Source organism: Eptesicus fuscus, chromosome 15 (assembly GCF_027574615.1).
Source record: "Eptesicus fuscus isolate TK198812 chromosome 15, DD_ASM_mEF_20220401, whole genome shotgun sequence".
In the NCBI taxonomy this organism is placed as follows: Eukaryota; Metazoa; Chordata; class Mammalia; order Chiroptera; family Vespertilionidae; genus Eptesicus; species Eptesicus fuscus.
The window spans coordinates 12,712,781-12,730,439 of NC_072487.1; the positions used below are offsets into that span (position 1 = coordinate 12,712,781).

General features: G+C 43.1%; 1 protein-coding gene across 1 annotated transcript in view; it reads right to left on the minus strand.

The window, feature by feature from the left end:
* Window positions 1–17,659, minus strand: part of IFT74 (intraflagellar transport 74) — a 110,832-nt gene that overhangs the window by 57,484 nt on the left and 35,689 nt on the right. Inside the window, exons 10-12 of the mRNA XM_054727514.1 lie at window positions 16,588–16,650; window positions 6,166–6,309; window positions 1,295–1,335 (exon numbers count right to left, since the gene is read on the minus strand). Coding sequence (XP_054583489.1) covers window positions 1,295–1,335; window positions 6,166–6,309; window positions 16,588–16,650 — 248 coding nt within the window. The remainder of the gene's footprint in view (window positions 1–1,294; window positions 1,336–6,165; window positions 6,310–16,587; window positions 16,651–17,659) is intronic.

Sequence of the window (17,659 nt, forward strand, 5' to 3'; positions counted from 1 at the left end):
TGATGTTTCCATCTCTCTTCCTTCCTCTCTAGAAAAGACATCTAGCCAGAGTGGTTCAGTTGGTTGAGTGTCGTCCTGTGCATTGAAGGGTTGTGGGTTCAATCCCTAGTTGGGGTATGTAGAGAAGGCAATCGATCAATGTTTCTCTCTCACATTGTACTTTCTCTGGCTTTTCCTTCCTCTCTCTCTCTCCCTTCCTCTCTCTTTGTATGTCTTTGTATGTCCTCAGGTGAGGATTAAAAATAAAATAAAAAAAAAAGAAAGTGAAAAGATCCTTCACAGATTGGGACAAACATTTTGCAAATCATTTATCTATTAAGAAATTTGTATCTACAATAAGTGAAGCCATTACAATTAAATAAAGATAAATAGACCAATTTAAAAATGGGCAAAGGATCTGAACATAGATTTCTCCAAAGAAGATATACATAAGGCCAATAAATGAAAGAAAAGAAGCTCATCATCATTAATCATTAGGGAAATGCAAGTTAAAACCATAATAAGATCCCACTAGGATGACTATAATAAAAAAAGAGATAACAACAAGTGTAAAGACATGGAGAAATTGGAACCCTCATGCACTGCTGGTAGAAGTGTAAAATGGACTCCTAAAAAATTAAATATAGAGTTACTATATGAGCCATCAATCCCACTCCTAGGTGTATACCCAAGAGAAGTGAAAACATGTCCATGCAAAAAGTTGTACATGAATTTCATACCAGCATGATCACAGCCAAAAAATGAAAACAATTTAAACATCCATCAATGAATGAACAGAAAATAAATATGGTATATCCACATAAGGAATATTTGGCAATAAAAAGAAATATCGATACATGCTACAACACAGATGAACCTTGAAAACATTATGCTAAGTGAAAGAATGCAGCCACATTGGACCACATTTTATATGATTCCATTTATTATATAAAATGTCCAGAATAGGCCACTCTACATACATAAAATAAAAGTGGTCCTCTAGGGCTAGGATGAGGGGATGATTGGGTGGGGATAACAGGAAGGGTATAATTAAGGTTACTAAAGAGATCTAAAATTGATTGAAGTGATGCTTGCATAACTCTGTGAATATACTATAAAACTCTGAACTGTATGCTTTAAATATGTGAATTGTATGAAATGTAGTTAACACTGAAAGTAAGATTGAAAGTTATGTCAATATTATCAGTGTGAACCACACCAAAATTACTATGATAATATGCACCTCTTGTACATTTACAATATAATTTAAAAAATGAGAAAGGGATGCAAAATGTCCTAGTACAAATGTACTTACTGTCGCTCCATACTCGCTATTTCCTGGTTATCTTCTTTAACCTATAAAGGCATAAAAAGAAATAGTGTTTAAAGAATTATTCATTGTTAGGCTATCTTAAAAATAATTTCCTTCTAAGGTATGTTGCACTAAAATGTCAATCTTGTCTCTTGAAACTTACTTAAAATTCAATCTTTGACGTTAAAAGGAACATCAATAAGTAACTATTCACAAACTTTTATTTCTTCCTGAAAGGAAGGGTGGTGACATACTTTCATACTAATCCACATGGTACCATGAGGTTAACTGGATCAGTTTACATAAATATCCCATCTAATAAAGAGGGAATATGCTAATTGACCATCACTCTGTCACAAAGATGGCTGCACCCACAGCTGAGGCCAAGTTCCCATGAGGAGCCTTAACGAGCAATCAGCAGGGACCTGAGGCTATGCCCTCCCCCATCCCTGTGGGGCTTGACAGGGGACCTCAAGGTGCGTTTCTCGTCCTGGTGTTGGGCTAGGGTACCTCAGTCTGTTTCCCCCACCCCAGCACCGGGCCAGGGGACCTGAGGCTATGCCCCCTGCCTGGCTGGGCTTGACAGGGGGCCTCAAGGTGCACCCCCAGTGCTGGTTCGGGGGAACTCAGGCCACGCTCCCCACCAGGTGGGGCTTGACAGGGGACTTCAGGCCGTGCCCCCCAACCCAGCACTGGGCCAGGGGACCTGAGGCTGTGTCCCCCTGCCTGGCTGGGCTTGACAGGGGACCTCAGGCCGTGCCCCCCACCCAGCGGGGCTTGACAGGGGACCTCAAGGTACATCCCCAGTGCTGGGTCAGGGGAACTCAGGCCGCACCCCCCCACCCAGCGGGGCTTGATGGGGGGCCTGAGGCTGCGCCCCCCTGCCAGTGGGGCTTGATGGGGGACATGAGGCTGCGCCCCTCCCCTCCTGGCAGCACTTGATAGGGGACCTCAGGCCATGCCCCCCACCCAGCGAGGCTTGACAGGGGACCTCAAAGCACGCCCCCCACCCTGGCGCCGGGCCAGGGAACCTGAGGCTGCACCCCTTGTCTGGTGGGGCTTGACAACGGTGGGACTGGACAGGTCTGGATCTAGCCCAATAAGGGGGGAGGTGGCCAGGTCTGGGTCTCACGCAATTTTGAGGAGCACGTGGGTAGGTGGGGACTTGACTCTGGGTCCCGTGGTGCGCCCCAGACTCTGACAGGAGGAAGTTTTTCATAAATATTTTACTAATTTTCTTTCATCTCTGACACTTCTATTATAGAGAAAGGGCAAACAGCAATATTAAATTATTTCCTCTAATTAATCACCATTTAATGTGCACGAATTTTGTGCACCGGGCCACTAGTCTAAGATATAAACCCCCAATATATAAGGTGGGGTTGACAGATTTAGCAATCCCACTGCATTTGAATTTCAGATAAATAAATTTTATGGTACATATACATCATGCAATATGAAATGTACTCATCATATATATATGTGTGTGTGTGTGTATGTGTGTGTGTGTGTGTGTGTATATATATATATATATATATACTAAAATATTATTCTTTGCTTATCTGAAATACAAGTTTATTATATTTTATCTGGTAACCTGTCCCAACCAAGACCACTCTTCCCTTGATTCCAATGATCTCTTTCCAAGGACCTTCAGAGAATCTAGATTTTAATACTTTTCTAGAATGATCCTAATACTTAAATAGCTCCTGAGTTGATCCCTAAGGTTCATCCAAACCTATTGGGTTCAATCTAAGACTACAAATTCCTGACTAGCTGTTTTCAAATACATATGCAGTTCTCCTAAGGGCCCTACAGTTAGGGTATCTCACGATAAATAACAGGTTAATTATAACTCAGTATTAAATTATAGCCAGCCTTGGGGTAGTAAGAAAGCTAGTGAATATGTGTGACATGACCATATGACATACTGTGACTTCATAGATTTTATTTATTTTTAATAATAATATCAATATATTTTTATTGATTTCAAAGAGGGAGAGATAGAAATATCAATGATAAGAATCATCAATTGCCTGCCTTCTGCATGCCCCCTACTGGGGATCGAGCCTGGTTCATAGGTCCATGTTCAACCACTGAGCCACAGCAGCCTGGCTCTTTTTATTTATTTTTTAATCCTCACCTGAGGACATGAGGCAGGGGAGGAGGGGAGGAGGGTGAGTGAGACAGACAGACAAAGAGAGACACATCGATGTGAAAAACATGGATTGATTGCCTTTTGTATGTGCCCTACTTGGGGATCAAACCCACAACCTTTTGGTGCACAGTACAGCCCTCAACCAACTGAGTCACTCTGACCAGGCAGATTTCAGAGAATATTTTAATCCTATCTAATAATAGAGTAGTATGCAAATTAACCATACCTCCGCGACAAAATGGCGGCCCCCATAGCCACAAGATGGCGGCGATCAGTACGCTCAGCCCCTCCGGAGTTCCCCAGTCCCAGGGAGGGCTGCCGCTGAGAGCCGGGCAGCCCGGGTGTCCAGCTGGGAGGTGCCGGGGACCCCATGCTACCATCGCCTCCCAGAGGCCGCCCGGGGTGTCCGGCTGGGAGGCGCCCGCGCCCCCACGCCGCCATCGCCTCCCGGAGGCCGCCCGGGGTGTCTGGCTGGGAGGTGCCCGCGCCCCCACGCCGCCATCCCCTCCGGGAGGCCACCCGGGGTGTCTGGCTGGGAGGCGCCCGTGCCCCCACGCCGCCATCCCCTCCGGGAGGCCGCCCGGGGTGTCGGGCTGGGAGGCGCCCGTGACCCCACGCTGCCAACCCCTCCGGGAGGCCACCCAGGGTGTCGGCTGGGAGGCGCCCTGACCCCACGCCGCCATCGCCTCCCGGAGGCCACCCAGGGTGTCCGGATAGGAGGCGCCCACGACCCCACGCCACCATCGCCTCCCGGAGGCAGCACGGGGTGTCCGGATGGAGGCGCCCACGACCCCACGCCGCCATCGCCTCCCGGAGGCAGCACGGGGTGTCCGGATAGGAGGCGCCCACGACCCCACGCCGCCATCCCCTCCCGGAGGCAGCCCGGGGTGTCTGGCTGGGATGCGTCCGCGACCCCACACCACCAACGCCTCCCAGAGGCAGCCCGGGGTGTCTGGATAGGAGGCGCCCAGGACCCCACACTGCCATCCCCTCCTGGAGGCAACCCGGGGTGTCTGGATGGGAGGCGCCCACGACCCCACACTGCCATCCCCTCCCAGAGGCAGCACGGGGTGTCTGGATAGGAGGCGCCCTCAACCCCACACCGCCAACCCCTCCCAGAGGCAGCCCGGGGTGTCTGCATGGGAGGCGCCCTCAACCCCAAGCCGCCAACCCCTCCCAGAGGCAGCCCTAGGTGTCTGGCTGGGAGGCACCTGCGCCCCCCAGGGAGCGAGTCAAGTACTGATGATTCTACCAAAGGAAAAGTTTAGAGAAAGAGAGGATAGAAAAGGAATAGAAGGAGAAAAGTAAGAAAGGACAAAAGATGAAACATCAAGAAAAAGAAAGAGAAGAAAACAAGGAAGAAACAACCACAGGATATCACCTTTCCAAGTCTCATGAAATTCCTGTTTAAGGAGTTTATTTTATGACTCTTTTAGTTTGGGTTTACATTTTTATACTGTTTTGTCAAGACCACAGCAGGTACACTGTCCAATATGTTTTTTTTAAATAAATTTTATTGATTTTTTACAGAGAGGAAGGGAAAAGGATAGAGGCTAGAAACATCTATGAGAGAGAAACATTGATCAGCTGCCTCCTGCAGTATGTGCCCCCAACCAAGGTACATGCCCTTGACCAGAATCGAACCCGGGACCCTGAGTCTGCAGGCTGACACTCCATCCACTGAGCCAAACCAGTTAGAGCTGTCCAATATGTTAAAGAAAAAACCCTATCTAATAAAGAGAGAATATGCAGGGGAGGGCATTTGCGAGTGACCGGGCTGTCAGGGGAGAACAGTTGGAGATGATCTGGCTGGCAGGGGAGCAGTTAGGCGTCGATCAGGCTGGCAGGGGAGTGGTTAGGGCAGTGATGGCGAACCTATGACACGCGTGTCAGCACTGACACACGTAGCCATTTCTGATGACATGCGGCAGCATGCCGAGGATGAAACATTTGCAACTAGAGTCTTGGAGTTAGTTTTTTCCTCAAAGTGACACACTACCCGAGTTATGCTCAGTTTTTTGGCGAAGTTTGACACACTAAGCTCTAAAGGTTGCCCATCACTGGGTTAGGGGGTGATCAGGCTGGCAGGCAGAAGTGGTTAGGGGCAATCAGGCAGGCAGGCGAGCAGTTGGGAGCCAGCAGTCCTGGATTGTGAAAGGGATGTCTGACTGCCTCTTTAGGCCCGATCCCTGTTGGGCCTAAAGAGGCAGTCAGACATCCCCCGAGGGGTCCCAGATTGGAGACTGTGCAGGTTGGGCTGAGGGACACCCTCCCCCAGTGCACGAATTTCGCGCACCGGGCCTCTAGTTTCATTAATAAAAGTCATTAGCTGTGGGACACTTCATTGCTAAATATGAAGTCCAAAATAAATAATGGAAGAGATCTTCAATAAGGTTATCTAATTATTTATTAACTAACAAAGAAAAGTTTTAAGTTTTCCTCACAGAATCCAAAACATGAAGAAAAAAATGGCCATAATATGCATGACCACCACATAAAATTAAGGTTTATGTAAAAAACCTGTTTATGTCAGAGATGATTTTTACTAGATTTTAATGGTCAAGTAGTTCATACTGATTTAGGTGAAGTTCACTTTTCACTGTTTTTTAAAGACACAATAAACTTATTGGCTTTCTGGTCAATTCATATGGCTTAAATAAAATAAACACATTCACAAATCCTGACATATTAAAATAAGTATGTTTGTTTTTCCTACCTGCTTAAGTAATCTCTCTCTCTCTTCCATTGGGGATCCCATGCTTTTGTCTTCAGCAACCATTTGATCTCGATGGGACTCTAACTCATAAAGTTTTTCATGCAGCAATACAGCCTCCTGTTTTACCTGGGAGTGTGCTATTTCCTGAAGGGAGTAAAAAAAGGAAAAATGTATTAATTCATCCAAAATATTTCAAATATGTTTCAGTTTATAAGAATAAGGGCACATTTAAACCACCAGCATCTTTAAATAGATATATAAAGTATCTAGATTAATCAATAATGCTACGAAACACATTTCTATACTGGAAGAATAAAAATAGATCCCTGCATATTTTCTAACTTTTTTTACTTTTTTAAATTTAAATTTGTTTAAAGTATTACATACGTCTCCTTTTCCCCCCATTGACCTCTCCCCAGCAGATCACACCCCCCAGCACATGCCCTCATCCCCTACTGGCCATGTCCATTGGTTATGCTTATATGCATGCATACAAGTCCTTTGGTTGATCTTTTACCCCCCTCCCTCCCCTGCCTTCCCTCTTAGGTTGGACGGTCTGTTTGATGCTTCTATGATTCTGGCTCTATTTTTGTTCATCAATTTATGTTGTTCATTATATTCCATAAGTGAGTGAGATCATGTGATATTTATCTTTCTCTGACTGGCTTATTTCACTTAGCATAATGCTCTCTGGGTTCATCCATGCTGTTGCAAATAGTAAGAGTTCCTTCTTTTTTTACAGCAACGTAGTATTCCATTGTATAGATGTACTACAGTTTTTTAATCTACTCATCTGCTGATTGGTACTTAGGCTGTTTCCAAATCTTAGTTATTGTGCTGCTATGAACATAGGGGTGCATATATCCTTTCTGACTGGTGTTTCTGATTCTTGGGATATATTCCTAGAAGTGGGATTACTGGGTGAAATAGCAGTTCCATTTTTAATTTTTTGAGGAAACTCCATACTGTTTACCATAGTAGCTACACCAGTCTGCATTCCCACCAGCAGTGCACGAGGGTTCCTTTTTCTCTACATCCTCGCCAGCACTTGTCGTTTGTTGATTTATTGATGATAGCTATTGTGACAGGTGTGAGTTACCTCATTTGTCGTTTGATTTGCATCTCTCAGATGACTGGTGACTTTGAGCATGTTTTCATATGTCTCTTGGCCTTCTGTAGGTCTTCTTTAGAAAAGTGTCTATTTAGGTCCTTTGCCCATTTTTTGAGTTCCCTGTAAATGTTGGAGATTAAATCCTATCAGAGATAACATTGGTAAATATGTTCTCCCATGCAGTGGGCTTTCTTGTTGTTTTGTTGATGGTTTCTTTTGCTGTGCAGAAGCTTTTTATTTCGATGTAGTCCCATTTATTTATTTTTTCCTTAGTTTCCAGTGTCCTAGGAGCTGTATCAGTAAATATATTGCTACGACATATGTCTGATATTTTGCTGCCCATTGATTCTTCTAAGATTTTTATGGTTTCCCATCTTAAGTTTAAGTCCTTCATGCATTTTCAGTTTATTTTTGTGTATGGTGTAAGTTGGTGGTCTAGTTTCATTTTTTTGGTATATATCTGCCCAATTTTCCCAACACCATTTATTGAATAAACTGTCTTGACTCCATTGTATGCTAAAACCATTTCCCCTAAGAGCAGGAACAAGACAGGGATGTCGACTCTCACCACTCCTGTTCGACATAGTAGTGAAAGTGCTAGCTATAGCAATCAGACATGAAGAAGAAATAAAAAGCATCTAAATTAGAAAAGAAGTAAAACTGTCATTATTTGCAGATGACATAATATTGTATGTAGAAAACCCTAGAGACTCCATAAAAAAATTACCAGACTTAATAAATGAATTCACAATGTAGGAGGATACAAAATTAACGCCAAGAAATCTATGAAATTTTTATACACCAATAGTGAACTTACAGAAAGAGAGATTTTTTTTTAAAAAAAATCCCATTTTCTGCTGCACCAAAAAAATTAAGATACCTAGGAATAAACTTAACTATGGAGGTAAAAGACCTGTACTCAGAAAACTACAGGACACTGAAAATAGAGATAGAGGAAGACATACCATCTTCCATAAACAAATGGAAGAACATACTGTGTTCATGGATTGATAGAGTCAAAATCATTAAAATGTCCATACTACCCAAAGCAATCTATAGATTCAATGCACTCCCCATTAAAATACTAACAGCATATTTCACAGACCTAGAACAAACTCTCCAAAAATTCATCTGGAATAAAAAAAGACCCCGCGGAGAAACCAAGATGGCGGCATAGGTAAACACCTGAAATTGTTGCCTCGCACAGCCACTTCAAAACTACAACTAAAAGACAAAACGGACATCATCCAGAACCACAGGAAGGCTGGCTGAGTGGAAATTCTACAACTAGAAGGAAAGAGAAAAGCACACTGAGACTCACAGGAGCTGCGGAAGTAAAGTATAGAGATACAGAAAGGGCTAGCAACTGAGCACGCGGTTGTCTTTTTCAAGAAAACCTGCTCTGAGCTCCAGTTCCAGGCAAGACTCTGGGGACCCAGACTCATACGGGGAGAAACTGGAATGTCTGGCATCGGGCAGAACTCGAGGGTGGCTTTCTCTCAGAGGTGCTTGCAGCAATTACCGCGGGACACTGAGACCCGGGCCTCTTAGGGCAGGGCTGATGGGAAGCCATTGCTGTTTGCTCCTCCCTGTGATATCCTGAGACCCAGCCCCACCCAAGTTGTGTGCAGAGGCCTTTGCATATGAGTGGCCTGGTCCTTTGCAATTTAAATTACCTAACAAACTACAGCTAGATCAGAGAGACCAGAACATCCAAAAGAAGGCCCAAGGCCCCACAGAAGCTTGCATTGTTTCACAGCTGGGCCTCATCGGGGCACCTCCAAAACCCAAACAAAGAAGAGGAATCTGCAGATCGTTAGGTAGCTCCTGCTGGGTGGCCTCAGGCAGAGGCTAAATTAGCACCTCCTTGGAGATCCAAGAGCCAGTGTACCCAGGGGTCAGAGTGGGACCATCCAGATTACAACTCCTCAGATCCATAAGGGACACACTCAGGGGGCAGACTCAGTGAGCACCAAAGCCTCACTGAAGCAAGTCTTGCCCCATAAGGGTGTCTCCAGCACAGAAGTTCTCCCATTATAGACACAGCTGATTCTCACAGTGATACCAACAACAATCAAAGCTTAACTACAACAAGACTGTGCACACAGCCCACAAAGGGGTGCACCAAGAGTGTCCACCTCAGGTAACTGGGGAGGCTGAACTACTGAGCCCTATAGGACACCTAGCACAAAAAGCCACTCTATCAACTCATGGAAGCAGCCAAAATGTGGAGACAAAGAAACAGGTAACAAATGACAGAAATAAAGGAAAGCAAACTACTGGATATAGAGTTCAAAACCACGGTTATAAGGTTTTTCAAGAATTTTCTAGAAACTGCCAAGAAATTTAGTGAGACCCTCGAGGATATGAAAAAGGACCAACTAGAAATTAAGCATACACTGAATGAAATAAAGAATAATATACAGAGATTCAACAGCAGACTAGAACATCACAAGAATCAAGTCAAAGATTTGAAATATGAAGAAGCAAAAAACAACCAACCGGAAAAGAAAAAAGAAAAAGAATCCAAAAATATGAAGATAGTGTAAGGAGCCTCTGGGACAACTTCAAGCTTACAAACATCCAAATTATGGGGGTGCCAAAAGAAGAGAGAGAGAAAGATATTGAAAACCTATTTGAAGAAATAATAACAGAAAACTTCCCCTACCTGGGGAAAGAAATAGACTTACAAGTCCAGGAAGCGCAGAGAACCCCAAACAAAAGAAATCCAAAGAGGACCACACCAAGACACATCATAATTAAAATGCCAAGAGCAAAAGACAAAGAAAGAATATTAAAAGCAGCAAGAGAAAAACAGTTTACCTACAAGGGAGTACCCATACGACAGTCAGCTGATTTCTCAACAGAAACTATGCAGGCCAGATGGGAGTGGCAAGAAATATTCAAAGTGATGAACAGCAAGAACCTACAACCAAGATTACTTTACCTAGCAAAGCTATCATTCAGAATTGAAGGTCAGATAAAGAGCTTCACAGATAAGAAAAAGCTAAAGGAGTTCATCACCACCAAACCAGTATTATATGAAATGCTGTAAAGTATTCTTTAAGAAGAGGAAGAAGGAGAAAAAGGTAAAGATAAAAATTATGAACAACAAATACATGTCTATCAACAAGTGAATCTAAAAATCAAGTGAATAAAAAATCTGATGAACAGAATAAACTGGTGAATATAATAGAATCAGGGGCATAGAAAGGGAGTGGACTGACAATTCTCGGGGGAAAGGGGTGTGGGGGGTGCGGGAAGAGACTGACAAAAATCGTACACCTATGGATGAGGACAGTGGGGGGGGGGTAAGGGCAGAGGGTGGGGTGGGAACCAGGTAGAGGGGAGCTATGGGGGGAAAAAAGAGAACAACTGTAATAATCTGAACAATAAAGATTTATTTTAAAAATATATTTAAAAAAGACCCCGAATAGCTGCAGCAATCCTGAGAAAGAAGAACAAAGTAGGAGGGATCTCAATACTAGATATCAAGCTGTATTACAAAAGCCACTGTTCTTAAAACTGCCTGTTACTGGCACAAGAACATACATGTAGATCAATGGAATAGAATACAAAACCCAGAAATCGACCCAAACCACTATGCTCAATTAATATTTGACAAAGGAGGAAAGAGCATACAATGGAGTCAAGACAGTCTCTTCAATAAATGGTGTTGGGAAAATTGGACAGATACATGCAAAAAAATGAAACTAGACCACCAACTTACAGCATACACAAAAATAAACTCAAAATGGATAAAGGACTTAAATGTAAGATGGGAAACCATAAAAATATTAGAGGAATCCATAGGCAGCAAAATCTCAGACATATGCCGAAGCAATCTCTTCATCGATACAGCTCCTAGGACAATGGAAAATAAACAAATGGGACTACATCAAAATAAAAAGCTTCTGCACAGCAAAAGAAACCATCAACAAAACAACAAGAAAGCCCACTTCATGGGAGAACAGATTTGCCAATGTTATTTCTGATAAGGGTTTAATCTCCAACATTTACAGGGAACTCATACAACTTAACAAAAGGAAGATAAACAACCCAATCAAAAAATGGGCAACTGACCTAAATAGATACTTTCGTAAAAGTACATAAGGAAGGTAAAGAGACATATGAAAACATGCTCAAAGTCACTAAACATCCGAGAGATGCAAATCAAAACGACAATGAGGTACCATCTCACACCTGTCAGAATGGCTATCATCAACAAAGCAACAAACGACAAGTGCTGGTGGTAATGCAGACTGGTCCAGCCACTGTGCAGAAAAGTATGGAGTTTCCTCAAAAAACTAAAAATGGAACTCCCATTTGACCCAATGATCCCACTTCTAGGAATACTAGTATATCCTAAGAAACTAGAAACACCAATCAGAAAGGATATATGCACCCCTATGTTCATAGCAGCACAATTTACAATAGCTAATATTTGGAACCAGCCTAAGTGCCCATCAGCAGATGAGTGGATTAAAAAACTGTGGTACATCTACACAATGGAATACTACACTGCAGTAAAAAAGAAGGAATTCTTACCATTTGCAACAGCATGGATGGAACTGGAGAGCATTATGCTAAGTGAAATAAGCCAGTCAGAGAAAGATAAATATCACATGATCTCACTCATTTGTGGAATATAATGAACAACATAAACTGATGAACGAAAACAGATCCAGAGACAGAGAAGCATTGATTAGATGGTCAAACCTCAGAGGGAAGGTAGAGGAGGGTGGGAGTAAGGGGGAGAGATCAACCAAAGGACTTGTATGCATGCATATAAGCATAACCAATAGACAGAGACACCAGACGTGTAAGGACATGAGTGGGAGAAGAGGGGAGAGGAAACAATGTGGGGATAAGGACACATATGTAATACCTTAATCAATAAAGAAAGAAAAGAAAAGTGAGTGTTTAAAAGTTCATAGGCAAAGGGTTATATGCAAAGATCAGTAATGGATTAGCTTCAGGTGAAAAGGCATGACCAAAAAATACAGATAAGCTCTGGCTGGGGTTGGTAAGTGGTTAGAGCATTGCTCTGCGCACTCAAGGGTTGCTGGTTCAATTCCCAGTCAAGGACACGTACATGGGTTGCAGGTTCGATCCTCCATCCCATTTCGGGGCGTGTGCAAGAGGCAACTGATTGATGTGTACCTCTCACATGGATGTTCCTCTCCCCCGTTTCCATTCTCTCCAAAAATCAATGGAAAAAATATCCTCGGGTGAGGAGTAACAATAAAAAATAATACAGCCTGGCCGGTGTGGCTCAGCGGTTGAGCGTTGACTATAACCTGGGAGGTCATGGTTTGATTCCCGGTCAGGGCACATGCCCAGGTTGCAGGCTTGATCCCCATTGTGGGGTGTGCAGGAGGCAGCCGATCAATGATTCTCTTTTATCACTGATGTTTCTCTCTCTCTTCTTTTCCCTTCCTCTCAGAAATCAATAAAAATGTGGTTTTTTTTTTAAATAATAATACAGATAGTATAAATGCATGTATTTTGAGGTATCCCTTTTCATATCTTCCCCTTCCTTTATTTAAACATCTTACAGATTTCTTCAAATTGTGTCTTGATAAAACTGTTCCTAAGCTCATGTTGATCCTTTTTTTTCAGACCCCTGTGAACTGAATTAGTAATACTTAGCAAAACATGATCAAGCTCATGTTGATCCTTTTTTTTCAGACCCCTGTGAACTGAATTAGTAATACTTAGCAAAGTAGTGAGCACACAGTAGATTTTTCAATTCTAATTAATATATGACATAATGTTTTCTTGAAGAACAAGTTAAAAATTACAAGAAATCTGCCAATAGAATTAGTGACTTAACATTTTCTTGATTTGAGAATACTATAAGTTTTTTAAAATTCATATTATTTTAGGCATACATGTACTGATGCCAAAAAAGGGTGGCATCAATACAAACAGAAAATCTAAGGTTATATATTACATCTTTTCATCTCTCCCACATGCCCTAAAAAAAAAAAAAGGTAAGAAATTTTGCAAGCTGGCTGTGTTAATACTAAATGTTGTCCTTATGTGTACCTACATATGGGTAACCTGATACAAAATAAAATCTTAATTTTTTTAATCTTAATATTTTTAAGCAAACTTTTTAATAGAAAATTTCCAAAAGAATGATTACAAAACATTCATAATTATTTCTTTTGCAAGCTAGATGCCAACAATCATGGCAATGTTCAATTGTTACTAATTTTATCATCATTGTATCTACCTGACTCCATAGGAAAGTAGGAAAGGAAGGCCAAGTTTGAGGTACAGGCAGTATACTGAAGTGCAAAGGACATGAAAAGATAGTTCACAGGAAAAAGAAATACACTGACAAACAAATATATAAAGAGAAGTCAATTTCATGTATAAATAAATGAAAATTGAATCAAAATAGTAATTTTTACCAATTACACTAGCAAATATGGAAAAGATGGTTAATGCCTGCTGTCAGTGAATGAAATGAAAAAACTCCCATATATTGGGTCTAGGAGTAAAAATGCAACAACCTTTCTAGAAGGCAATTTGGTAATCTCAGATTTCAAGTGTGTAATTTATGACCCATTGAAAAAAATCTATCTTAAGATACACTCATATAAGTTTGCATAAAATATATGCAAATGTTTTCACGCCAGCATTATTTATAACTCCTCCAGTCTATTCATTACAAGGCTGTACTACAGCCATACAATGTAATACAAAGTAGTGATATAAAATGAGGGAGCATTATAAGAGTTGATGTGAACAAACATTCAAAGGCAAACGTTAGGTGAAAAACAAAAAAGCTGTGGACAGCATACTAATGTGAATCCCACTTAAGGTTTTCCACAACAGTAAAACCAAATTAGGATTACAGGATTATTGTGAAAATTCAGTGACAATGCTGGTGATATCTGTGAAGAATTCAAAGAAGTACATAGTAAGCACTCAATAAATGTAAGAGTAGCTCTGTCTGGAAAGAGGACAAAAAAATCAGGCATTTTTACTTCCATTTTATTCTTTTTTATTTTTTACCATAAGCATGATTTGTTTTGTGAATTAAAATCTTATCTAATAAGGAGGCAATATGCTAATTGACCATCACGCCCTCACAAAGATGGTGGCACCCATAGCCAATAAGGAGGGAATATGCTAATTGACTGATATGCCCTCAAAGATGGCAGCGCCCACAGCCACAAAATGGCAGTGCCCAGTCACCTCAGCCCCGCCGGGGCAGCAGGCGCACGGTACAGCCAGGCCCGCCCCCAAGCAGGTCCAGCCACTCCATACGCGTGCCTCCAGAGTCCCCCAGGCCCCTAAGCCCCCCAGCTGCCCAGGGCCGGCCCTAGGCACAGGCAAGCTTTGGATGTCGGCTGCCCAGCTGCCCAGGGTCAGCACGAGGTGCAGGCAAGCCTTAGATGGCAGCTGCCCAGCCGCCCAGGGCCGGCCCAAGGCACAGGCAAGCCTCTGATGGAGGCTGCCCAGCCGCCCAGGGCCACCCAAGGCTCAGGTAACCAGGGCTGGCTGAGGCTTGCGCTGCTGGCAGTGGCAGCAGCAGAGGTGTGATGGGGGCATTGCCTTCCCCTGATCACTGGGTCGCCTCCCACCACTGAGGGCTCCCAGACTGTGAGGGGGGCAGGCCAGGCTGAGGGACCCTGGGCCTCTAGTTATTTAAATAAACCAATAAGAAAATGAAAACTGGGCCTCTAGTTATTTAAATAAACCAATAAGAAAATGAATGCAAACTTTTACATCTTTAATGATAAAGTGATCTCTCCTCCTCTTCACTTACTTTATCTCTTATTCACATGTCTTTGTTTGTTTTTTTATTGTTTAAAGTATGACATATGTCTCCTTGTTCATATGTCTTTAAATTACCACTAGATTATGTGCCCCATTAGACCAAGTGACTTGTTTTGTACACAGTAGATACTTAATTGAATAAAATTTCTTACCAAATTAGGATATTTATGGCCCTAAGTGGGGAAGAAATTACTATTCTCTTGTAAGTAAACTGCTAAATAAATATGTACTTGGATGAGTTCATTAATATATCTAGCTGAATTATAGATATACTAGTGGCCCAGTGCACAAAATTCACGCACGGGGTGTGTGTGTGGGGGGTGTCCCTCAGCCCAGCTGGGCATCCCCTTCGCAATCTGGGACCACTGGCTCCTAACCGCTCACCTGCCTGCCTGTCTGATCGCCCCTAACTGCCTCTGCCTGCCTGCCTGATTGCCCCTAAACCCTCTGCCTATCTGCCTGATCACCCCTAAACCCTCTGCCTGTCTGCCTGATCACCCCTAACCTCTCTGCCTGCCTGCCTGTCTGATCGCCCCTAACTGCCCTCCCCTGCCGACCTGATCTTGCCCCCAAGTGCCCTCCCCTGATGGCCTGATCTTGCCCCCAAGTGCCCTCCCCTGCCCACCTGATCTCGCCCCCAACAGCCCTCCCCTGCTGGCCTGATCTCACCCCCAAATACCCTCTCCTGCCAGCCTGGTTGTCCCCAACTGCCCTCCCCTGCTGGCCTGATCTCGCCTCAACGGCCCTCCCCTGCCAGCCTGGTTGCCCCCAACTGCCCTCCCCTGCAAGCCCGATCTCGACCCCAACGGCCCTACCCTGCCGGCCTGATTTTGTCCCCAATTGCCCTCCCCTGCTGGCCTGATCTAGCCCCCAACTAATCTCCCCTGCTGGCCTGATCGTCCCTAACTGCCTCTGCCTGCTTGATCACCCCTAAGTACCCTCCCCTGCAGGCCTGATCTCGCCCCCAACTGCCCTCCCCTGCAGGCCTGATCTTATCCCCAACTTCTCCCCCTTGCTGGCCAATTTGGTTCTGATTGGTCAGTTTCTATGCCAGTTAGCATCAAAAGCTCCACCTCCTAGGCAGCCATTGGCTCCTCACAGTTCACCCAGATTTGGTTCTGATTGGTCGGTTTCTATGCCAGTCAGCGTCTCCGGGCCTATCTCCAGAGAGAAACAGAGGTGCAGCTGCTGGCAAAGCCAGGAGAGAAAGAGAGAGACAACGGCTGATCAACAGCTGCCACGGAGGCTACGGATTAGACCCTGCCTCTCTCTTCAGGCCTCTCTCCAGGCCTGATCCGCAGCCCCCTTGGCAGTCAATGCTGGGTCTCCACGCCCACACCAGCGGCAGTCAGTGCTGGGTCGCCTCGGCAACCCAGCACTGACTACAGAACTGACTTCCAGTGTTTGGTCGAGCCTTCGGTTGGTTGTTACAGACTCTGGGTTTTTATATATTAGGATATATTTATCTTTTGTAGATGAGTAATATAAGAAATTTTATTTAATTTTATACTTACAGCTTCCAGACTGTCTTTTTTCATGTTCAGTGAATCTAGTTGCTGCTGAAGTGTATCTAATTCCTAAATAGAAGGAAAAAAAACAAATACATATGTCAGTTACATTAAGAATAAACTTGGCCCTTGCTGGTGTGGCTCAGTTGGTTGGAGTGTCATCCTATACACCAGGTCACAGGTTCGATTACAGGTCAGAGCACATATCCAGGTTGCAGCTCCATCCCTAGTCAGAATGAGTGCAGGAGACAACCATCGATATTTCTCTCACATCAATGTGTGTCTGTCTGTCTGTCTATCTATCTCTCTCTCTCTCCCTCCCCCTTTCTCTCTCTAAAAATCAATAAAATAAAAAGAAAAAAAATAACACGCCAGAAAAAATTTTTGTTTCTCAACATTTCAAATATATATGTGACAAAGTAAATTTTGTAAACATCTTCAAAACTTATCTGGTGATTTGACTAGAATTTACTAGTATTCACTGCTATTTTTTCCAATTTTTCCATTATTTCTAAAAACTTTACCATGATCCACCTTTAAAAATACGTTATGCCCTGTCTGAGTGGCTCAGTTGGTTGGAGCATCATCCCATACACCAAAAGGTTGCAGGTTTGATTCCGGTTGCAGGGTGCACATCTAGGTTGTGGGTTCGATCCCTAATCCAGGCATATGGGAAGCAACCAATTGATGTTTCTCTCTCACATCTATGTTTCTCTCTCTCTCTCTCTAAAAAAATCAATGGAAACATATCCTCGGGTGAAGATAAAAAAAATAACATACCCTCTATAAGCTTGATGGAGGCAGCCTGTCCTTTTCACACAAATCACATCACTGTAATCATCCAATAAGTTTCAGAAGCCTTCAAACTCATTATGTCATTGTTTAAAGTTATGATTTTTAATTTTGATTTTTAAACTGTTTTCATATTTTTTTTGCCTAATTCCTTTTTAAATTTAATTGATTTATTTTTTAAAATTTTATTTTATTGTAGTAAGAAGACTTACCATGTCCCTAATTTCTCTTAGGACCCAGATCTATAGCAATTTACATAACTCAACACCTTTAAGGGATAAAACTC